Here is a 25465-nt window from a genome sequence, read left to right on the forward strand (position 1 = left end):
CAGTGAAGGTGTCTGTTGATGAGGAAGTGAATATTTAAACAGGCCTGCATTTGTATTCCTAGCATATTCTTATCATCTGTTTGGCTGCCACACAGTGAAAGTGGCAGGTGAGTTATGTGGGAAATGTACGTCTGTACAAGATACACTTAACGTCTCTCTCTGCAGATTTACACACAGAACTGGGTCATGGGTAATTGTGGGGTTTTGGAGAGGAGTCCCGTTTCCAGTAAGGAAGTTCCAGGTAAAATTTAGGAGGTCAGAACTTTACAGGAGCGTCCTCTCGCTCGGCCCTCTCAGCCGTGATAGGAGCCATCAGACTCTGGAGGTGACGTGATTATTCTGCAACAGTTTATAGGCGCTTATGACATCACATCCTGCTTTGAGTATACCCGATCAGCACAGAGTCAACCTCAAGCCACACGGAGTACATAACCGTAAAATTACCCCGAAGTTTCTGCAGTGCAAACGGCCATTTTAGCCCCATTTCCACTGCCAGAACTTTCAGGTAATTTACGGGGCCGGGGACATTGGGGTATGTCTCCAAAGCAGGAACTTCCCCCAAAGGACGATCTCCCAGAACTTTTATGGGGGCTAAACATGACCTTGCCTCGGGCTATGTACTCCATGCGGGCCTGAATAACCCCTGGGTGGGGCTTGAAGTTGACTTGGCGCTGATTGGGTAAACTCAAAGCGGGATGACAGCAATATGCACCCTGAACGGACTCAAGTAACATGAGTAATGCTCCTTCCGTGCAATACAATAATTGAATTGACTCTTCTTCTCCACATGCAATATTCTTGTTTTTATTGATTGGTTTAATTAAATTAATTTATTTATGCATTATCTGTGAGTGTGTGTGTGTGATGTGAATCCGCTATTTGTGGCACCTAACAGAGCAGCACTTGTAATTTTGTTGTATTGTTCACAATATAATGACAATAAAGACACTTTGACTTGACTTTGACGTCAACAGAAAGCGCCAAAATAAGCGCCATTTTTAAAAACACCAGCAGAAGAAGAACAGTAGTAGAAAGCGTCTACACTACTAGAAAAAAGTCCATAGTGTCCACCACCATTCACACCAACACACACACCAGAAACATGACAACCAGCTCAGCTCCTTCCATGTTTACCTCCCTGTTGTCTTTTCCTTTGTTATGCTTTTGACGTGTTGCCTTGGTGATGTCACGGTCACAGTCCGGTGGGTCCTATCAGGATCCTACTCTGCTATGGAGGCACAATGGCCTGGAGGGTTGAGTGAGAGGACGTACCTGTAAAGTTGATTTGTTGGGAGGTGGGAGTTTGGGGGGCAGGTTTGAAAGAAAGATTCATACTTTCCAGGAGAAGTTAGACCCCAAACCCTTCATTTATTCGTCTCTGAATGACACATGTTCCAACCTTTTTAGTCCCAACGTTTTTTGATACTGAAAACAAGAAATGCAGTTCGTTGGAATTTGTGCTTTGAACCGGTTTCCACTGAAACATACTTTGGCTCCTCAGTCTGAATCATACCCACACACCCCCATTCAATCTGCGATCGGTTTATCAGGAAGATAACACACAAACATAAACACACAGCACAGCAACAATTTGGCAGCCATGCATTCATTCAAGGCTGCCAATGCAAAGGTAAGAAGACCGAATCTACAGTTAACGACACAAGTGCACAAGTTTCTAGGAGGCAAAAAAATAAAGTAGCAGTGTTAGTTGACAAGTTTCTAATTAATCAACAACTATTTTGATAATCGATTAGTCGTCTGTAATTATTCTTTAAGAAAAAAATGTCCAAATTCTGTGTTTCCAGCTTCTCAGATGCGAATATTTTCTGGTTTCTTTAGTTATGGACTATTGGTGGAGACATAAGACATTTTAAGCATCTTGAGCTTTAAGAATCACCGTTATTCACCATTTTCTGACATTTTACGGAAGAAGCAACTAATCAATGAATAAAGAAAGTAATTGATTAATCGATAAATGGAAATAATCATTCATGCATCATTTCTGAGGTGATACTAAGCTTCCAAGTGCTCCCAGGAAGTCTGCGTCATATGTATAAACAAACATGTGGGTGGTTCAGTTAGGTGTCAAGCTGTTGCGTCTATAGATCCCAGTGAAGTTGACCATAACACTGCTATGGCTAGGAGGCGACTTCTTTTGTTTAGCTTTTGTGGTTGAGCACTAATAATAACAATCTGAGCCGGTTAGTGGCAGGAACAAGCAGTGGATGCACTCTATATGTCACCTCCAAGGATTACACTGCAACTTGTTTCATGGTGGCTGAAGACTGAAGTGCTCTCACTCAATATAGGACCAGTTCCAAAAAACGTTTGTTCTCATTAAGGCCCATTTATACTCAATGTTAAATACGGATACTGATGGAGCCTTCTGTCTGTGCTCTGCGTTCATTTCTTCCGTATTTCTGCACGTTTCCATAAAGCTTACTGATACTGACCAAACGGATCAGTACCACCGGAAACCATGGGGGGGCAGTGTTGCTGTCACTACTCGATACGTAGCTCTAGTGAGACACGAAGAAGGAATAACAATGGAGGAACTTTTTGAGGAAAGGTTGTGTGAGTTGGTTAGAAACTTTAAACATATGTTTTTTGTCTTTTATGCAAGAGAAACATTATCAATATCTCCTCCTCAGCCGCCATGTTTGTTTTTGAGTTTGTTGGTGTCATAAACGGTTGACTCTGTGCTGCTCCCTGGTGGATGTAATGATTAACATCCATGCCAACGTAAAGGACGCATGGAAGTATGTGAGCAGTGAAGGTAACATCGTTTGAAACGGACGTGGACATTTTCGTGCGTCCGTTGAGCATAAATGGGCCCTTAGTCACTAAGACCGAAAATGAGCTAAAAAATACCAGAATCTCCATTTAAGACACAATTCTTGTTCGGCTGGTTGTATTCAGACATTTAAAGTTTTGACGATTTGACGACTTCTTTGTAGAAAAACCATGTTAATGTTTCTTTTAAAAGATGAAAACCGTTCATGATGAAACACAGCGAACAACAAAGCTAATGGGAGTGAACTGCCTGCTGTCACTATTAAAGAATGAAAAGGCTTCGAGTTATGTGAGAACGACAGGAGACATTTAAAGTACATACCCTCCCCTTGTCTGTTTGTCTCGCTTAATAAAAGCCTCATTATTACATTGCAGCTTGATTTGCGGTTGCTGGCTGAAACGCTCCTTTCACTTCATACTGGACAAGTTCCAACTATTTTTTTGTCCTCACTAGTCACTTCAACACAAAACGATAGAAAAATAGGCTGGAAAAATACCAGAATTTTCATTTAAGACACAATTCTTGTTTGGCTGGTTGCATTTGGACATTTAAAGTTTGAACATTTGGTTTCTTCTTTATTGAAGTTTATACATTTTTCAGCTTTAGTTTACATTGTCAGAAAGGTGATAATTCTGCTTTATGTTTATTATGCGTAGTGGGTGATGATGGCGCACTAAGGTACAATATATTGAATGGTGTTCCTAATATATTGTCCACTCCATTAACATACATGAGGCGGACAAAATATTAGGAACACCATTCAAAATAAGGCACTACCACTTAGTACGACCTCAGTAATAAACAAACAGCAAAATTATCAACTAAAACTGAAAATGTAGAATTGATATCAGAGTGATTGACTGTATTTTGGTATTTGTACTAAATTTGGGGTATTGTGTCCGTTCTAGTTCAGAAAAGGACTCTCATATTAATGAAGTCAGACTGGACTCTCACAGACCAAGCAGAAGCCAGTTTCTGTCTTAAGGGGTTTTAAACCAGCACTGATTGGCCTAAATGGGGCGCTACATCGTTTGTTTACATGTTACTGATTGGCGCAATGTGTGCCTGACTCATTTTTTTAGGAGATGTTTAGGAGGATACCCCCCCCCCCACCCCCACCCCAAAAAAAAAGCTACAGTTAGTCTGATATGATATCTCTCCATATACTGGTTGACTGAGTGTCTAAATAAGGTCAGTCTGGAGTCTAGAAAGGTGAGCTGGGCATTATTTTCACTTTCCTGTGATGTCACGTCAGTTTCTCCTCAGCGCGCTCTCTGTCTCTTTTTCCTTTTTCTTTCGGTCAGTAGAGCAAGTCAGGATTATCATGGTAGGATTAGAGGCTGACGGCAGGTGACTACACACACACACACACACACACACACACGCAGAGACGGACAGAAGTAATTGTAAACCTGGCCTTGCTGGCTGGTTGGCTGAGCAGATAGGATATCAGCTCTGTATATCTTCTATACATGGAGCGCCGAGGCCGGATGAATGGAGCTGACTGTTTTGGTGCTAGTCGAGCGTGTAGAGCGTTTCCATTCATCTGAGCAGAGCTGCTGCAAAATGTCTAAAACACAAGTCAAGTGTTCATCACGGATCAGTCTATATTAAAATGTTGTTTTGTTTTGGTTTATTAAGCGTTCTCCAAGCGTCATTGCAAGTTTGCATTCTCGGGTCCTCAACTGATTTACAGACGTCCTTTTCACAATGTAGGTCTATGGGAAGAAGTCTTTTTGGGCTCAATAGTGTAAAGTTATGTTGTAATTACAAAGTTCGGCCGCTGTGTCAAATTGTCTTCAAAGCCCGGTGCTCTTCCTGTAGGACTTGGTCAGACCGCAAGGCATACTGGGTAATGTAGTCCCAGCAAAGGCCCTACTCTTTACGCCAAAATGGAAACTGAAAAACATAAATTTGAACCTTTTCACACATCGTGGACGGCCATTCAGAAGCTGTTTTCTTGTATATGCATTGGTTTTGAGGGCATAGTTGCACTAGTGTTTCATCCTGTACGATACCACTTCATCTGCAGTCACTTTTTTTGGTTGATTTATGTTATTTTAATGTAATTTGATGGAAACATTTTTGTTCAACACAGATTTCATACCTAAAGGGAAATAAAAAATCATAATTACTGCATGAAAGGGTTAAACTGAAGCCCAGTGACACTAACAAAAAGACATATATGTGAACATAGACATTGAAAAAGCCCATCATAATGCAAAATTAAATAGTTAAATGGTAATTTTTTAAAATGTCTGTGTTGTATTTTACAGTGGAGCAGTTTTAAGCACCAGTACTTGTTTTTGTCCCTTTTTTCCAGTACAGTTGTGTCAATGCCAGTGTTTCCTTTTTCAGTTCAAGTTTTGTTCTCAATGCAAAATAAGGTTTTCAATGCTAAAATTGAACTGTTGCTGTTTCAGCCTCATAGTCACTACCTTTTTATTACGTTTCTCCTCGTAGCTACAGAACTGTGGCAGAGTTCAGATATAAAAGTAGCCGTCCAGCCAGATGAGTGTAGACGGCTGTTTTGTTGGCAGCTGTCTTTGGGGAGCCTTCTGAACACTGCCAGTGACCCTTGTGGGGACCCAGGACCCTAATTTAGCAACCACCGCTCTAAAGCTCTCAGGATCAAAACTGCAGTGGACTCGGATACTCGAGTCTGTCTGTGGTCTTTTCAGCCCTGGCTGCTGCTAAACCGCTGCTGGAATATTTTGTCTGCGAATGACTGTGACATTCCTGGCAGTCACAGCAAATCCTGGTAGAATTTAAAGTTTAGGCGAGAAAGTAGGAAGGGAACAAAAAGGGCCCTCGGAGAGAGAGCTGCACATTGAAACACAAGCAGAAGAGACAGACGTGTTGTACGTTCTTGGCTCTCTTGTCTATAATGTGACCTTCAGCCACTGCTCAAGTTGAATAAACTTCTTTTCTTAGACAGCCAGCGTTACACTAAGGAAGTGAAGAGTCAGGATGTAATGGTACGCAAATTCTTTGGTGTAGTACGTACCTCAGTTTTTGGGGCCACGATTTAGTGCATTTTCCATATGACGGTTAATACAGCGAAGCACAGAAGAAAGCTTTTATATTTATTTTATATAGTGGCTCATCGGCTATAACTCCTGCTGTCGTTAAGATAATCAAAGTTAGCAAAGGCTTAAATGAATAAACACAAATATCAATATGTCAGTGACGCTCGGACTTAATGGAAAATCATCAAAAGCTCTCAAACGGTTCTCATTTGTGTCTCATCTGAGTCATATATTTAGGGGCTAACATGCAGACTAACAGACAACACATGACCAGCTTTCACTATTGTAATAGTAACCTTTATTTATACTCAAGAGCTCATTGAGACCATTACTTACTTACTTATACAACAACAGAATCATGAAACAAAAGTAAATATGGGATTAATGTTGTACACATGCTTAGATGTAGATATAAACATATTAGACTATTTTGAAAGAAGAAAGATTGATTACATACAAGTAAAGTCACATATATTCTGTATGTGCACATGAAGCATGAGAATGTGTGCATGCATGGGTTTTCTGACTCTTTGTATTATTAAATGAGGCTTTTTGAGAGATTACAGTATATTATAAATGCCTTCATTTCACACTTGATATGTTGTCATAGCTGTAAATTTACCAACCCTCGTCGCTCATATCATCATTAACCAGTGATGCTTTAAGCTCTAAACACACTACTCTTACAAATACTGTTAAATTACCTCTAAAACCTCAGTTTGCCTTGAATGCTCTACTACAGCTTAAAGAAAATCAAGTTATTTATTTTTTTTAAGATTTAGTTTGCCTTTTATTTGTAAGTGCAGTAGTGTCATGGGGGCCAACAGGAAATAAGGACAGTTAGAGGGGAACGACCCCCAGCAAAGGTCGCTTGATGGATTGGAACCAGTGACGCTGCCATTATGTGACCTCCTCGACAACCCAAGCGCTCCTTCTCTTTTTTTTTTCTTTTTTTTTTTAAATTTTTCAGTACATTTACTCCGTCCACAACATGTTTGTCCTGCAGAAATCAATAACATTTCTAGAGTGCAATCCTTTTCTATTCATTTCCCTCTTCTTCCATTCATCCCAGGATCACTGTTAGTCGCTCACGCAGGCGTTCAGCCAGTCACCTGCAGTATTTCATCACCGACGGCTAAATCCCTGCTGCTAGTAAACCTGTCGGCCCCATGCAGAGTGCTTCATGCAGAGTGCTTGCCTGGCCAGCAGTAAAGCAGTGGCCAGCTAACAGCTTTAGCTGTCTGGAGCTAAGAGGCTAATGGTGCGGTGTTAGGGGTTAAATCGGTATTATCCTCTCTGTGGTGGACCAGCAGCAGAGACAGAGGACAGACAGGGTGACTGGGTGCAAGAAAATAGAGTGAGAGAGACGGAGAGAGAGAAAGTGGGATTCAGGCCTGTGTCCCAACAGGGCTTTCCTTCATTTTAATTCAATAACCAGAGCACCACACCAGCAGCTGTTGGTCACAGATGTAACCCAAGGTCAGAGCCTGCAGCGTGAACCAGCCTTAGATTACATAATCAATCAGCTGCTGGTACAAAACGCAGTGATAGAAACAGTTGTTTACCCTTTAAGGAAGAGTTAATGTCACGGAGAGCTTTTTTATCTCTGCACATCAAAGTATTTAAACCATTTTTTTTAGTATTTTTTGAACATCTTTCAGGCATGTTGTGTTTCATTGGTGATATCAGCAAAGATTATATTGCAACTCATTATTCTCATTAGTTACAGTATTTTCAAAATAAAATGTTACACAAATTTTATGATACATTACTTAAACTTCCATCAACTAAATTTACAAATGTGTAAATTAAATGATAATAATGATAATGATGATAAACGTTCTTTCTTTAACATCTTTTCCTAACCGACATTACAAGGTGCCTCACACAACCTGTAGCGTTAAATCAATAGTTAAAACATTAATTAGCAGCTATTTTGGTGGTTGAATAATTGATTCATAAAATAAATGTTAGCTATAAAAATCTTGGATGTAGAGATCATGTGACAATAACCACAAAACCGCAGTCATGTGACGTCTGCAGCAGGATTCAGCTCAGAGTGATCGTCACATCGGCTGGCAGTTCAGTTCAGTTCAGCTTTTATTGTCCCCTGAGGGAAGGTTGACTTGCAGACAGGTTAAAAAAATAAACTATCAAAAACATAATCATACATGATAGTGAAAATAAACAGATGTTGGTTAAAACAAGTCATTTGAAGACATCACCTTGATCTCTAAGAGTCAAGAAGTGGCTTTTTATTATAATGAAATGTGTTATGAATACATCAGTCATTCGATATAACATCATCTGCAACTATTTTGATCAAAAATTAAGATTTGATGTAAGTTTTGTAAATTACAACTATTACCTATTTTCAGCTTTGCCATTTTTATTATTATAATTATTTTTTTGATAGATAATGTCATATTTTTGGGGTTGTTTTGAAAGTTTGAAGACCTTTGGGCTTCGAAAAATGATAATTTTTCACTGTTTTCTGTATTTTTGGACATTTCTATAAACAAAGTAGCTTTTTATTATAATGAAATAATGAAGATAATCTTTCTAGTTGCAAACCTAGTGTTATGAATACATCAGCCATTTGATATAACAATCATCTATTACCTAGTTTCAGCTTTGCCATTTTTATTTTTATTATATTTTTGATAGATAACTTCATGTTTTTAGTCTTTGGGGAAATGGTAATTTTTCACTATTTTCTGACATTTTCCAGACTGACCAAATTGTTCATCAAGAAATCAATTGGCTGGACAATCAGTAATGAAAATAATGGTTTATTACATAATTGTGTCTAAATCTCTGACGCATCTCATTTCACTTTTCTCTCTGTGTTGGGATTCATGTGAACCGTGTGGTATCGAGGACGTTCACATCGACCCCTGCTGGTTTTTATTCTTCTTCTATCTCTCTTGCTGGTGAAGTGGAAGGCTGTAATGGTTAGTCATAGCAAGGCCGTCCATGTTTTGTCTGCAGTAGAAGAAGAAGCAGGTACTGCGGCTGTGTATTATACAGTGTGCAGCCTTCATCTTCTTTTATTAACATGGTGACCTTTTTATATTTAACATGGAAACGTTGAGATGAGCCCAGAGAGAAAAAAGCTTAATGGAAAATCAGCCTCAGTTGCATCACATCTGCATCGATTCATTTGTGTTTGGCCTCTTTTTCTCTCGTCTTCGGTCGGCCGGAGAGTTCCCGTCCTCAGTCCTCATGTGGAAGTCAGAGCAGCCAGAAATAACAAGAGTCACTCAACAGTCAGCTGTTAATTCAAAGATGCTTTTGTTGTTCAGAGACGATCAGAAAGATAGATAAAGCAGCAACAATGACTGATAAATCCAATTTTTATAACTAAGCAGTGAGATTAGATATTTATAAAGCAAGAGTACCAAACTCTGACACTTTGACAGTATCTTTAAATATGTACATTTTAGAGCGTTTTCTGTCATATATCGCTGTAAACTGAATATTTTAGGGCTTTGGAAGCAATATGAAGACATCGCTTTATACTCTACATCTTATTTAGTTAATTCTTTGTTGACTAAAGTACGAATTAACCCCCAGAGGCTAATCTTTCCTGCACTCAGCACCACCTGAATTAACAACAGTCATTAAAGTGAATATAATGTTAGGCTTCTTTCTCTTCCTGTGTCGACCCTTCATTATTCCTTTCCTAATGTTTTCCCTTTGAATGATTTCCTTTCTCTTGTGTGGCTTTATTTTTTAAATGTCTTGACGTTTTTTTATTCTCTATGCTCTTTTTATTCCATTCAGATTTTCATTTAGATCAGATTCATTTCAGTTGAGCCCATAAATCCTCGCTGGTTTTGAACGCTCATACTGCAGCTATAATACTCTGAAAAAACTCGTTCTCTCTCTCTGGTTCTTAACGTACAATTAGTTGGTTTTTGTTTGTCATTTTTCAAACGAATATGTCAAACCTCCTGCTTTTCAAAATAAGATAATTTGCTGCTTTTATAATAGATTGAATATCTCTTGGTTTTGGACTGTTGGTCGGATAAAACCAGACCATTTGATGATGTCACCGAAGTCTCGAGGAAATTGTGATGAAGACCAAATGATTAATGATGTAATCAAGTAAATAATCGCCGGAGATTGCAATATGTGTGATATTTTCTCTCTAGCTTTCAGTTCATAGCGCTCCGTACACACTCCGGCTATTTGCAGAGAAATACCTGAAAGATTTACTACTTATACTTTAATAATAGCTCTTTCTCCTTCATTAAGGTCATAAGCTCTTTAGGATTATTGGTTGGAAATACGTATTGTTTAACCATCATGGGTTTAAATCTCGTTAAACTCAGCGAATCTCGTTGTGGTCATACTCGGTGTGATTCTGTTGGAGTTTTATTTTAAAGCCGTTCTTGTTCTGTGTGTTTCCTGCAGGCCAGTTATCCTACGTGGGAGGATTTTGTAACCAAAGGAACCAAGCTACAATCACAGCTCAGGTAAGACGCACATGCACACGCACACACACACACACACACACACACACACACACACACACACACACACACACACACACACACATTTAAACATTAAAACAAGGTCATATTTCTTTATAACTGACCCTCATTGGCCATACAGGTCATACAACTACTGGCTACTAGGGCTAAAGCGAGCACGGCTGCATCATGTTCTGGCTACGACGCTTTCTGTTAGCATTTCAGAAGAGGAGTGTTTTGCTCGAGCAGCCCCTCTACTGAAAGACGAAGCCAGAGGCTGCAGCAAAAATCAAAATCACAATTAATTGAACTTTTAACCTCGATTATGATTAATGAATGATTATCTCAACCCTTGATGAACATGATATTTTGTGATATTTTAGCACGAGTATCTTTAGGGAGTGAAAATAAAGATGTTTGAAGGTGTGACGCTGTGGTTGATGTCTAGTTTACTTGATTAGAAATATGTAAAGATCATGGTTTGGGTTAAAATGATCACTGGAGACAAGTTTTCAAATCCCTTAAAGATATGAAACCTTTGCTGTCATGGCAACAGTGAGTCGATTAGAGTGTCTAAATGTCGGTTTCGATTATTTTTCAATTAATTTCCCAGCCCTACTACAGACTCACAATACTAATATTCTACCTTGGCATCTCAGTCCTCTCTTATATATATATAAGTGCTGTGCTTGAGATTTTATATCACTCAAGTCCTGTTAAAACTGGAGAGTAGAGGCAGAGAACGCAGCCCCCTCATTCATTTGAATGGAACTGCTGCGTTGGCTCAGACGACGCTCTGGCCAGAGAAATGCAGGGTCATCCCACTCGTCATTTGCAATGCAGCGTGTTATCTGGCAAGGAGCTGCATCTGCCAATCAAATTTGGCCTATTTTGCTTATTGAAAGAGGTTGTTTTTGTAGGTAAGTGATTCAGCATTGAGAGGGATTAGTAGGGAAAGTCAGGCTTTGTATTTAATACTTTCGTTTTTTTGTGCTTATTGTTAACCTGACTGTCTGGGTGGTTTGTTACACGCAACCCTTTTGAGAAGTCATGCATGGGAAGTGTTTGGGAAAGGGCAGGCACTTTATAAAAAATACCTGGCAGATGATTGAATGAACCATCTATCATCTTCTACTAGTGCTGGGCGGTATGACCGAAAATGTATATCACGTTTTTTTTTCAAAATAAAAGTGGTTTCACAGTCTATGACGGTATATTTTTTCATGCATAGTGAGGTGTTCACAACATCTTCTACTGGTTGAGAGAGGAACTACTACTCTACTGAAGTAGATTGACTTAGGATGGACTATTTTACTGTCATGATGAGTGAATATTAGTAATATCAGAGCTACCAACATTCCCGGTTTTCCCGTATTTTAGACTCATCTCCCACGGCTCTCCCGTTTTGTCTTTTCTCCCGGGAATCTCCCGTAATTTACAGCCCCAACTTTGTTTGTTAATAATAAGAAGAAAAAGAGCACAATAAGAAAGGTTTTATTTTGAAAGCTTAGACAGGTGGAGAACTCGAAACCTAAAAATGATCTTGTGATGCCGTTATCTCTTGAATCCAGCTGCCTTGCAAGATAAACTTATTGTTAAACCCTGAAAAATATCTTTACCAAATATCTTCTGGGTATTGTTATACATTCAGCTTTACTTGACAGCTGTTGTGTCCTGAATCATACTCTCTCTGTCACACACACACACACACACACACACACACACACACACACACACACACACACACACACACACACACACACCATGACTCAGTAGCTGTCTCAGTATAAAAGCAGCATAATGTCTGTGTCTCCCTGTAGTCATCGTCCACTAGGATAATACTGAAATGCATCACTGGAAATTCTTGACTCTGATTGGTTGGAAGGACGGATTAACTTTTAGTCACCAGACAGTATGAACATCTGTGAGTTGTGTTTGCAGTTTTAAATCAGTGCATCCAAACTAAACTGTAAAGACGACAGTGGATCTCAGCTTAAGAGCTCGAGGCAAAAGATTTCAGTGTAAGACACAGACAATGTAATTTTGAATGAATTTGATATTTATGTGAATCTGGAAGTCCATTATAATCATGTATCATACACCTAAGGCTGCTCAATTAATCGAAATGTGATCGTGATTACGATTTAGGCACCAAAACAATAAAATCGAGGGGAAATGATTTTTAATGATAATGAGATAGTGCTCAATAACAAAGGTTTTATTTTGAAAAGCTCAGACCAGAAGTCGCTGCAGCTCTGTTAGTTTGACAGAAGCTGAAACACACGGCGAAATGTTTTAAATGTAAATAAAAGTGCAGAGTTTCCAGCCTGCGTCAGACAATGCTGAGTTTACTAATTATTAAAAACCAGGAAGTGACGTGTGAACTATCGTCATGGTAACGCTGCACATTTTCTGCTGTGTGTTGCGTTAAGCGGCAGATAAAAGGCTGAATGGACAAGAAATGGACAATAAATGCAGCATGTTTCTAAAGTTAGAAAAAAGAATATCGTTTTCAATAATCGTGATTTCAGTTTTGACCCAAATAATCGTGATTATGATTTTTTCCATAATCGAGCAGCCCTACATACACACCACATATTATCTCTTACTTCTTCCATATCTCCCAGCCTCACTCTCTCTTATTTTGGTTTCTAACTTCTTCTCTACTGAAGGGACCCTTGACCAGAACACACTGCATAGCTTATCAGATCTAACCAGATTTTGCAGGAAAAACTTAATTAGTTTTGGTCAAAGAGCTTCTGTGACTAGAACCCAAACCCAAACCCTTCACGTGACGGTGAGTTAACCTGCACAACAAATCTAAAGGCTTCTGACTGCAATGCACCTGACTCAGTAGCTGTGGTTAAGACAGACATGCCCTAACGACTCCTTAAAGGGCCGTGAAGCTGCAGGTTTTCATTCCAACCAAACAGGGACTACACCAGGCTTGACTCATTTAATCAACTGATCTCAGTCTTCACACAGCTGATTGGTTCGAATCGTTCACTCTTCATTGGTTGGAGCAAAAAAAAACCTGCAGGCACTCGGCCCTTTATGGAGTAGTTTGGACATGCCTGGGTTAAGACAACCGACATAATTGATGTGTCGGTGTGTAGAGGGCTGCAGCAGGATTAGAAGCCTGCAGGACTCAACACCAATGATGTGGCTGTTGGTTGTCAAAGGGTGAAATTATATATATATATCAAATGATAAATAACTTTTTACTTGTGGGTTTTACCATCCATGAAAATGCATTTATCTCCAGTAGACATTGAACACTGTTTTAAGTGTCATCCTGTATGTAAACCCAACGTGTTAAAAATTAGATAAATGAATAATATGTCTGCTCATTCAGACCAATGCAGCAGATATTTCTGGTTTACTTTCTTCAAACAACGGCTCATTAAACACTCATCACTATGGACGATGATAACATTGTTGGGGAATGATGGGAGGGGAGTCTTTTTAACTTTCTTTTATACTTTTTCATATGTATGTATCAGAGCCAGACCTATATATATATATATTTATCATTATCGGCTGATATCCAGTATCAGTCCAGCCCCTAGTATGTATGTTGGATATACATTACTATTTCTATTTTTTGCACATTTGAGCCCATTCACTGCCCATCCTCACCAACACATCTGGTCATTTGGTTTACTTTCTTCAAACAACAGCCCATTAAAAGCTCATCACTATGGACGATGATAACATTGTTGGGGAATGATGGGAGGGGAGTGGTCTTATGGGCTACTCTTATAAGGGTACTGTCTTTTTAACTTTCTTTTATACTTTTTCATATGTAAATATTAGAGCCAGACCGATATATATATCATTATCGGCCGATATCGCCCCATGACAGATGTATCGGCATCAGCTCTAAACATCCAGTATCGGTCCAGCTCTAGTATGTACGTTGGATATAAATGACTATTTCTATTTTTTGCACATTTGAGCCCATTCACTGCCCATCCTCACCAACACATCTGGTCTTTTCTTACTTTTCCTCCTCTAGCTTATGTTTAAACTACCTTAAATCCCCACAAATAAGTAATAAATAAGAAATAAGTAGCAAATGTTATAGCTGGCACACTGGAATCATAACTTTTTGTATATCCAGTATCTGTGGTCATCGTCAGCCTGCTGCTTGGTGTAGTTTACTGTGTGGCATACAGATTGATCTGAGCTGATCATACCAAATACTATATGTGCCTGTGTGTGGCAGTTTGTGTGTGTCTGTGTGTGTGTGTGGCAGGGTGCGCCCCAGGCTTTTAAAATCACAATAATACGACAGTAGAGGGCTCAGAGGTCAATGACGATCCTTCCAACCCCCCTATTAGCATCTCTTCAGTGTCTTATTTCCCCTGCAGGATGAGGCAGATTGATTTTTAACTGTGCCGAGCTTCCGTCAGACTCCACCGAGGTTTTTATTTCTTCTTGTTGAGGAATGTTGGGCTCCGAGTGTTCCTGCAGAATCACTTCACCAGTGTGCTCAGGCAGCTCGGGGATTTGTTGGACAGCAGATCAAACATATCTGTTCGGCGAAGCTTCAGCGAGCAGCAAGAGTGCATTTAATTTGATGCTGCCGCTGCCAGAAGTTAATGTTAGTTTTTAACCCTGATGTGTCAAACGTTTCTGTGTCCTCTGGCTCACATTAAAGGAAGTTATGTTGCTGTTCTTCACTAAACACAATGCAGACCTTTTTTCTTTTTTTTTTGCTTTGCTTTAGAAGATGATGCATTGGATTGGATGGGTGTGTATGTGTGTGTTTGGTCTTGATATGAAAGAGAATTTCCACTGAGGTTGGACACACACACACACACACACACACACACACACACACACACACACACACACACACACACACACACACACACACACACACACACACACTAACTATTGACAGCAGTGTCATCTGATCTTCTTAGTTAGGTTTTCAGGGGTAATGACTCTGTGTGTGTGTGTGTGTGTGTGTATGCGCTTGTGCACAGCTATAGAAACATAGACCTGACTGGTAATGGGACACACACACACACACAGACAATAGGGTCCATTGATGATGATTATGTGTGTGTGTCAGAGGGTCTCCAGTTGCACTCCTAACACTGGCCTTTGAGGACAGCCGGTCTCTCATGTGGCTCGACCAGTCACGCTTCCAAAATAAGTCATTTTTCAGAGCGAGTGTAGGCGTGGTCATAAAGTTGTTGTTTTTTTTCAAACGTGTTTTTATTTAGCTTGTTTTGGTTTACAGCGTCCGTTATAAGCAAATAAAAGTCACATGACTCACATGGTAAGCAGCCATCCATTCAGTAGAATTTAAAGTTAGCAATCCTGATTCAGTTACTGTAGTATATCATAACTGATGTGGCTTTGTTCTTCTTCTGTGGTGTTTATAGCAGTCAGAAATGGGGGTGGGTATCATTATCGTTATGATGATACTACCTGCTACCACATGTACTGATTCTGCTTTTTATTTTTTTCTTCTGTTATCTCCCAAATTTGGAAATTCCAGGTATATCTGCATTTCATTACTTGTCACTAAAGGTCGTCATGGGTCCAAAAATTTTTCCCCTCATCAGAACTGGAACATCTGCTAATCCTACCTGAATCCAGTGTAAATAAATATACAGTACCAGTCAATAGTTTGGACACACCTTCCCATTCACATCAATTAGAAAGTGTGTCCAAACTTTTGACTGATACTGTATATTTATCAAAAAAATACAGTTCCAGTTGCCCAATCCCTCACTGGCTTCCCATCTGTTAATACATTCAGTTGTGTTTGTTAAAAAGTACGGGCCAATCTGGATGTGCTACTACCGAGAACAGCTGTAGTGGGTGAGAAGTGGTTATTGGTTCTTGGTATTTGATTAGCACAAGACACAGCATTTCTTTATAAGTGGAGACAATATTTCCTTGTTTTTGTCTGTAAAAATATTCTCACTTTAGCAGGAATGTGTTCAGCCTTGAGGAGACTGTGTCTGTGGCTCTGGTACTGAATAATAATCATATTGTTTCCTTAAGGGTTGCTAGCTAATGTTTTGTGGCCAGGTGTCATTATCATGGATTGTGAAGCATTGAGAAACTCTGAAGTTTAAGCTCATGAGCTCTTTTGTTGAAATTCTTTATTAGGAATAATCCCGTTGAGATGTATCATCATGTTTTCGGGGGGGTCCTTAACAACAGAAGACAACACGGTTAAACAAAAACATTTAACAAGAAAACTAACAAGATAAGTTAACAAGAGCATCATGAAGAATAAACAGGATACCTTTTTTAACCCTCCTGTTGTCCTCGAGTCAAGGATTGAAGGAAGGAAGAAGGAAGGAAGGAAGGAAGGAAGGAAAGGAGGGAGGAAGGGAGGAGGAAGGAAGGAAGGATGGAAGGGAGGAAGAAGGGAGGAAGGAAGGGAGGGAGGGAGGGAGGAAAGGAAAGAAGGAAGGACAGAGGAAAGAAGGCAGGCAGGAAGGAAGGTAGGAGGGAGGGAGGGAGGAAAAGAGGAAAGAAGGACAGAGGAAAGAAGGAAGGAATGAAGGTAGGAGGGAGGGAGTAAAAGAGGAAGGGAGAAAGGAAGGAAGGAAGGAAAGACAGAAGGAGGGAGGAAGGAAGGAAGGAAGGAAGGAAGGAACAGTCAAAACAGTTGGGGTCAATTTGACCCGGGAGGACGACAGGAAGGTTAAAGAAATACAAAAAGACAAAATACAACTTAACAAACAAGTAAAGACAATACACAATGAATAAACCAGAGGGTCAAAGGTCACCTAGAATACTTTTTGTGTGTTTAATGTTATAACTTGACGTGTGTGGTGTTTTTGTCGTTGATTCAGGACGACCATCTTGGTGACTGGAGCCTTCCTGGATGCTTTTCAGAAGGTGGCAGACATGGCGACAGGAACCAGAGGTAAACACACACCGAAACAACACAGTGTCATACAGTCATACAGTCGCTATGACACATCAAAAGGAAAATCACTCTCTTGGATCAGCTTTGTGTGTGTGTGTGTGTGTGTGTGTGTGTGTGTGTTTGCTCGACTCTTGATCTTGTTCCTTCCTCCCTTCAGTGTGATCTTTTACTGTGTCTCTCTTTTCATTATAAATAGTGAGATCACGAGGGAACTAATTAGCTTCATTAGCTCTCTATGGGCCTCTGCTCTGTGTGTGTGTGTGTGTGTGTGTGTGTGTGTGTGTGTGTGTGATACAGTGTAATGTAAAAACCATTAAAGATTATGCTGGAAGGGTGAAGTAGGTCAGGAAAATTGCCCAGACAGTTTTCAGCACATCACTCTTCTTTTTTTTTCTCCCCCTTTTTCTTCTGTCTTTTGTGCTTTCATGCCAAGTTACTTCGGTGGTTTGGGGTCATTTTTCTTCTTAATGTATTTTCTTTTCTTCCTCTTGGTCTTCCTGTCTCTCTCTCTTTTTCTTTTTCTCTCTCTCTCTCTCTCTGTCTCTGTCTCTGTCTCTCGCTCTCCCTCTCTCGCTTGCTCTCTCTCTCTCTCTGAAGTGACACACAGACTTCATGTGCAGCTGCCTTGTTTTACCCCAGATTAGGTTACACGCATTAACATCTCGACGTCCACGCTTCACAACAGAGTGTTCTTAGTTTTTCAGTGTTGTACAACACACTCCAACATTTTGGGAAATTCATGTTTGCGCTTGTTTTCAGAATTGGACAGAATTGGACAATAATCAATATCAGTTTGTCATACGGTTGCAAAGGGGTGGAAAATTTCCGGTAAATCTCCGGAAAGTTTCCAGTAAATTTCCATGGGTAGTTAAGCTGGGGAATTTTGGAAATATTCCAAATTGGAAACTTTCCATGGAAATTATGGGAATTTATGGGAATTTATGGCAATTGAGGGTAATTTAGTGGAAAGGTTCAAAGGTTCCACAGGCTCAAAAGTCTGGCTTCAAGTTGTGTGCTCTGGGCTCAAAAGTGTGGTCCAGTGTTACACAGCTATATTTAAGTTCCCTAATAAGAACATACCTTCAGTTTAGTAAATTCCCAGTTTATTCCCGTTAATTCCCATGGAAAGTTTCCAAGTTTGAAAATTCCTGGAATTTTGCAACCCTAGTTTGTCAAATATAGAGGTATAATACATCTCACATCCAGGGAGAACAGTGCACCCATAGTTGAACCTATGATTGCAAAACTGTGGACATTAATCTGCTGCTTTGACGGCCTCCACTCTTCTGGGAAGGCTTTTCCACACAAGATGTTGAAACCTGGCTGCAGGGATTGGCTCCCGTTCAGCCTCCAGAACAAGTGAGGTCGGCCGCGCTGATGTTGGGTGATAAGACCTGGCTCCCGTTCAGCGTTCCAGTTCATCCTGGAGCGTTGGTGTGTGGTTGAGGTCCAATCAAGTTCCTCCAAGCATTCCTGTATGGACCTGGCTTTGTGTGGAGGAGGAGGAGGAGGAGGAGGGGGGAGCACTGTCATGTTGACACAGGAAAGGACCTTCCCCAAACTGTTAACACACAGCTGGAAGAACGCTATTGTCCAGAATATCATTGTTTGTTGTCTGTTGCGCTAACACTTCCCGTCATTCAAACTTAAGGGTCTGATGCTCCTCTCTTTACCGAGTATCAAGTATCTACAGCTCAAGTCCAGTTCAACCCTCTTTGGATAACCATGACTCTTCACAGACTCATCTCTTTATCGAATTAACAGACAAACCTGGTACATTTTCGTCGCACTTCAAACAGAAACACACACATTTCCTTTCCTCTCCTGTGATTGGAGTGCTACCACGGAGCCCTCCTGATGCAAGCTGCAGGCTGTGTAAATACATGGAGGACTTGGACAGTGACTACCAGTGTATTCGGAGCTGCAGCGCCTGTGTATTTGGGGGGGCTTTGTTAAGACAGTCAGCTGCTGGTGTGATTATGTAAGATAGAAGTCAGTTGGTATTTAAAGGAAATCCAGTAAATATGTGTGTGTGTGTGTGTGTGTGTGTGTGTGTGTGTGTGTGTGTGTGTGTGGGAGATGAATCATGGCCGCTCCCCTACACGGAAGCTGCAGCAGACCTGCTCTGTCATGCCTTAGTGTTCATATTTGTTGTTAAAAAACGGGGGGGGGCTAATCGCTAAAGGTATATGAGTATGATAGATTTGGCTTTTTAACCCTCCGGTTGTCCTCAAGTCAAGGAAGGAAGGAAGGAAGGAATTTAGGAGAGAAGGACAGGAGGAAGGACAGGAGGAATGAAGGAAGGAATGAAAGAAAGGAGTTCGGAGGGGAGGGAGGGAGTGAGAAAAGGAGGAAGGAAGGAAGGTAAGGAGGGAGGGAGGGAGGAAAGGAGGGAGGAAGGAAGAAAGAAAGGAAGGAAGGTAAGGAGGGAGGGAGGGAGGAAGGAGGGAGGGAGGGAGGGAGGAAAGGAGGAAGGAAGGAAGAAAGGAAAGGAGTAAGGAGGGAGGAAGGAAGGAAGGAAAGGAGGGAGGGAGGAAGTAAAGAAGGATGGAAGGAGGAGGGAGCAAATTAAGAGGAAGGAAGGAAGGAAAGAAGGAACAGTCAAAAGAGATGGGGTCAGTTTGACCCGTAAGGACGACAGCAGAGTTAAATATATCTGCTGCGGTTCGACGACAATAAAACACAACTTCTAATAAAACAAACAGAAGAGGCTCATGAGCACACATCCCCCCCCCCCTGTTTTTTTCAAATAATCACAAATATGCAACTTCAGGCAGTGTCGGATCACATCGTGCAACACATGACATCACCTGAAGCGTAACGCCGTTGCACCACCACCACAGTATCATAAGGTATGATCACGCATCTCGCATCACAAGACGTATAGTTCAGCAGCGAGCGAGTGATTAGGTTGAACAACACGCAACCACACACACAGCAGTCAGCACTCTCAGCATGTGTTTATCTCTCTCTGTTAAACACACACGCACACTGTCTCATGCCCGTCTCTACTTTCTATGAGTCATGTTCGTGCGACTGATAGAGAACTCAGAAAAACACAGATAATGTATAGACTGAGTGGACACAGAGAAACAGGCGGAGCGGATGACCCAGGGAGGGAGGGAGGCAGAGGCGGTGTTGTGTTTGTCACGAAAGAGAAGTGGAGGCAGAATTTCACTTCCTGTTTTACTGAGAGAAATATAAGCATTAGAAATAGATTTTCTTTGACAAAATAAATATTATATATCCTGAGTTTATCTATCTCCCTGACCCTCAGAGACTGTCCTATCTATATGGGGAAGAGGGTTGAATGAGCAACGATAGCAGCAAAATATGTTCAGTGTTGTCATACAAGAGGAGAAACGAGTTCTGTGTGATAACATCTGAGAAGAGAGAGAGAAGCATGGATAGGATATATGTGTATATATATATACCAGTATTAATATATATCAGTCTTTTTTTGTAATTAACTTTTTTATACAGCTTGCAACATTACAATAATTATACAGGTATGTGTAGTGTACATAATAGACAGTACACATACCTTACCTACAGAACCCACCCCTCTCTCCTCCCTCCCGTACCCCCCCCCCCCTCCTTATGGAGCACACAGTAGATAGTAAAAAGTTTATAGTATAAAAAGTTGAATAGACCAAAGTGATACAGAGTTACCATAGATGAGAGTCTCAAAAGTCATGACAGTAGTTTTTTAACGTCCTCTGCGGCTTTGTTCCACATCTCCAACGTTCTTAGCTTAGCATTATTAATCCGAGCTGATGACCACTCCAGGTAGATCACCTCGAGAAGAGCTTATAGCCAATGTTTCATCGATAACTGGTGCGGTGGAAGATTTGACGTTCTATCTCAACGATCTTAAACCTGGAGTCATCATTTAAGAGAAGAAGTGCAGGTTCCAGTGGGAGCTTCCTCCCTATATATTTCAGTCTTAATGTTGTGTTAATGTTCATATCATTATTTTGTAGTCTCTAAATATTTGGACAAATAGTTTTTTAATGTAAAAAAGCCTAGTGAACTGAACTGAACTGAACTGAATCACAGCACGTCCCTGTTGCTAAAAAACAAAGCAGTGTAGAAGTCATTTGTCAGTCATGTCTCATCTGTCAGTTTGTGTCCTTTCCTGTCAGTGTTTCCTCATGCAAGGCTTTGTTACTCCCCCCCCCCCCCCCCCCCCCCCCCCCCCAAAACACTGGAGATGTGTCTCACGAAATAGTTTTTTCTGCAGACAATGCTACAAGGGTTACTTTTTTCTTTATTCTATTGGTGAAATAATGCAGCAAACAAGGATTGACAAAGAGATACGTTGACCTAGAAAACATAAAAACATCTTTTTTTTTTCAATATACAGACAATAGACATAAGACAGTTAGGTGTGTAGAGAAGGATGTTACATATTGGGTGGGGTATGTTGTAGGTAGTGTGTGTGGGGGGGGGGGTAGGAACTCTGGTATAGAATAATACTACAATGATAAAGACAATAATAACACATTTAAGATGAGTTTAGTGAAGGGGTTATGTTGGAGTTGTGAGCATGAAAGTTTTTACCCCTGTCAGAGCTGCATGCTGTTTTAAGAAGTAGCCACATCTAAGATTTCAGAAAGCTCAGACTGCACCAGCCATTGATCACAGTGTCTTTGAGCAAAGCACTACCCAAAATTGCTGCTGATGTGTGTGTTTGTGTGTGAAGCAATAATTCCCTTACACCCTTCTCTTCCTTTTGCCAGCCTAAAATGAAGTGCTGAATATTGATTTGTGGATCAACAGCTTTTTCACTGACTCTGTTGTTCAGAGAGGAAATTTCTAAATCACAATCAATAAGAGTGACGTTCAATAAGGATCACAGAGTTCACAGATAACCCAGCTGTTCATGTTCGCGTTAGCTGCCTCGAAGATTCAAATAATGCTGAAACAGTCGGTCAGTTAATCAATAATCTGACAGAAAAATCAGACAATAATTGTGATAATTGATTAAATGATTAAGTCATTAGTTAAACAGGAACGCTGATCAATTATCTGCTTCCAGCTTCTTAAATGTGAGAATTTGGATTGTTCGGTCGGACAAAAGACATCCAGTGATGTTAACTTGAGTTTTTAACCATTTTAAATCGATATAATGAATAAATAGAATAATTGCGAATATAACCTGCAAATGATTTGATTTAATATAACTGTTAGTTGCAGCTATTGTACTATTCACAGCAACTCTTGTAGACATCTCACCGGGTTAAATTAGGGTCATAATGGGATGACCACAGAGTATTCGTTATGTTTGGGCCTAAATCTGAGACCCAAAACCAGGCTGTACCTGGGTCCTTAAGCCCCGGCCTGGTTGAATTTGACTTGTAGTGCCAGATTTTAGACCTATAAGGATGATTTATCAGCTTTATTTATTACATTATTGACCGTTAGCTCTCAATACTAATATATCGAGGATTGTATTTTATTACTTAATGTTCATGACAGATAACCCTAAACCCAGCAGGAAAAGGTTTTGCAGAGTTGGCGACAGTTTGAAACGCTGCCGGACTCCGTGTCTCGTGTCCTTGTGTCTTGTTTGAACAACTTAACTCTTTGATATCACGGCTCGTCAGCACATTGGGTTCAAACAGTTCAGCCTGTGTTGGGTAATGTGTTGACCAGGAGTGCCCTGTTAAAAAAAAAAATAGGTATGGCTAGAGCTGGGCGATATGGATAAAAATCAAATATCACGATACCAAAAATCTAAGACTATCACTGTATTGATATAACATTGATATATTGCCCAGCTCTAGATATGGCTCCTTTGGTTCAGTCCTGCTTGTCCCTCATCTGGTTTAACTCTGCTTGGTTGGTGCTGCAGCGGAGACAAGACTGATGCCATCTGTTAGCAGTTAGCTCAGTGTTAGCTAAGCTAATACCGCCTTCAAACTGCTGTTGACCAAGCACATTCCATTATTGTGTGTGTGTGTGTGTGTGTGTGTGTGTGTGTGTGCGTGCACCTGTGTAGTGTGTTTTGACAGCTGCCTCCTCCTCCTCCATTATCTCAGCAGCTTCTTTTGCCCGTCAGCTGCTGAGTAACAAAAGAAAAGTTCAACAGCTGACTTTAAGAAAGGCCACACGTTACCTGTTTCCTATAACTCCCACACAGATACACACACACACACACGCAAACTCGCTCGTTCTCACACTCTTTACGTTGACAAGTCTTGTCAGCATGTAGAAATGCTTAATTGTTTTCTTCCTTTCAGCCCCTCATAACACCCGCAGGGGGAGTCTGTATGTGTGTCAGAACCAGTCCGGTGGGTGTATGTGTTGGTTCTGTGCTTGGTTGCTATGGTGATGCCCATGTTCTCATCTTTCTGTGATGTGGGTAGTGGAAAAAAAAAAAAAAAAAAAAAAACATAGCGTGTTTGAAGATAGTTTCCCAGAGGAACAGCTGGCCGCCCTGTGCCTTGCTCAAAGGCATGTGAGGAGGAAGCTTCTCTCGGAGGGAATGTGTCGGAACGTATTGGAGCGTGAGCTAACGTTAACTGTAGCTCATTAGCGATCGTGTCATGTGTGATCCTCGTAGACACTGAAAGCATCCTTGTGTTGTGTCAAAGCTGGTGACACACACATAAACTATGGCAACAAAGGAAAAATGCAAGATGGTGCAACAGTTGAGGAAGATTGAGTAAAAACATACAGAACATAACATCATCTCAGTACATATAAAAGCAAAAGCACATCAGAGCAGGATGGATGTGAAACCTGAAAATATGGCAACGAAGAAACTACACTTGGGTGTTTTTAGCTCAGCTGGAGCTCTATGCAGTGATGATGATGATGATGATGATGATGATGATGGTGATATTTTGCCTCTCAGGAGCTAAATGTGTTCTGAGGTGAGATTTTAATTGTTTCTTGATTTTATTTGCACATTTTCAAAATAAAAGTCAGAGAAAAATAGTAAAATAAAAAATAAAATACATGTGCAGGTGGGTGAGGTAGAAATACAATGGGCTTATTTTAAAACCTCACCTATAAGAGTTGAAACACAATAACAAAGCAAAGTTAAAAAAAGAAACTTAAATATCATTAACCTAATTAATATTACGTACAAACATTGCAAAATAAAATGAAGCAAAACAGCAGAAACTGTAAATTCGAAACAAAAGAAAGCCCAACATTTTTTTTATCTATTAGAATTTTTTGTCATCAGAGATTTTTTGGGTTTTCTATTCCATATTTGGGCTCCATGCTATCTTATTGAATACCGTCCTCGAAATGTATGGTATCATAATGTTGTATGAGACCAAACTAGCAGAATTAAGTTGTTTCCTGTTTGTGTCGTCCACCTCAGATCATTCGGTTGAGCAAGGATGACAAACTCTGCTCTTCAGCCCCGATCTTAATCTCATAATGCCGTTAACCCTTGTGTCGTCCTCCCGGGTCAAACTGACCCTGTCTGTTCCTTCCTTCCTTTTCTTCCTCCCTTCCTTCTTTCCTCTGTCCTTCTTTCCTCCCTCCTTTCCTTCCACCTTCTTCCCTTCCATCCATACTTCCTTCCTTCCTACTTCCTTCCATCAATCCTTCCTTCCTTCCTTCCTTCTTCCTCCCTTCCATCCTTTCTTCCTCCTTTTCTTCCTTCCTTCATCCTTTCCTTCTTCCTTCCTCCCTTCCCTCCTCCTTTCCTTCCTTCTTCCTCCCTTTCTTTCTTCCTTCCTCCTTTCCTTCCTTCATCCTTTCCTTCTTTCTTCCTCCTTTCCTTCCTTCTTCCTTCCTTCCTTCCTTCTTCTTCCCTTCCATCCTTCCTTCCTCCTTTCCTTCCTTCTTCCTCCCTTCCTTCCTTCCTTCCTTCCTTCCTTCCTTCCTTCCTTCCTTCCTTCCTTCCCTCCTCCTTTCCTTCCTTCTTCCTCCCTTTCTTCCTTCCTCCCTCCCTTCATTCCTTCCTTCCTTGACTCGAGGACAACAGGAGGGTTAAACAGACGAGGATTTTATTCGTCAAACGCCGGCAGACAAAATTCAGAGGAAACCAAACAAATATGAATGTTTGGTTTGTAAGAAGCAGGAAGGATTCAACAACCCACTGCTAGGATTAGTGCAGATATCTTGAACAACAGTGGGCAGTGTCACAGTTTAATGTTTCGTATTCATGGCGTGATCAGTTTTCTAAGAGCCATCAGATACGGATTGACACCTGATCGATTCGAGCGTCCCCCAATATAGAAGTGTTGAGGCGTCATCGTGTCTGTCTGCTTCTCACTAGGGGTGATGTCAG

General features: G+C 40.6%; 2 protein-coding genes across 4 annotated transcripts in view; both read left to right on the top strand.

Annotated features, from left to right (window-relative positions):
* The window catches only part of osgn1 (oxidative stress induced growth inhibitor 1), a 135421-nt gene that overhangs the window by 82542 nt on the left and 27414 nt on the right, over positions 1-25465 (top strand). The gene's annotated exons all lie outside the window — the stretch shown is intronic.
* mtss1 (MTSS I-BAR domain containing 1) overlaps positions 1-25465 on the top strand; it is a 75134-nt gene that overhangs the window by 13668 nt on the left and 36001 nt on the right. For all 3 annotated transcript variants that reach the window (XM_053316805.1, XM_053316807.1, XM_053316808.1), the window contains exons 2-3: positions 10243-10304; positions 17132-17205. In XM_053316805.1, coding sequence (XP_053172780.1) covers positions 10243-10304; positions 17132-17205 — 136 coding nt within the window. The remainder of the gene's footprint in view (positions 1-10242; positions 10305-17131; positions 17206-25465) is intronic.

The sequence above is a fragment of the Scomber japonicus genome, chromosome 3 (genome assembly GCF_027409825.1).
Source record: "Scomber japonicus isolate fScoJap1 chromosome 3, fScoJap1.pri, whole genome shotgun sequence".
NCBI lineage: Eukaryota > Metazoa > Chordata > Actinopteri > Scombriformes > Scombridae > Scomber > Scomber japonicus.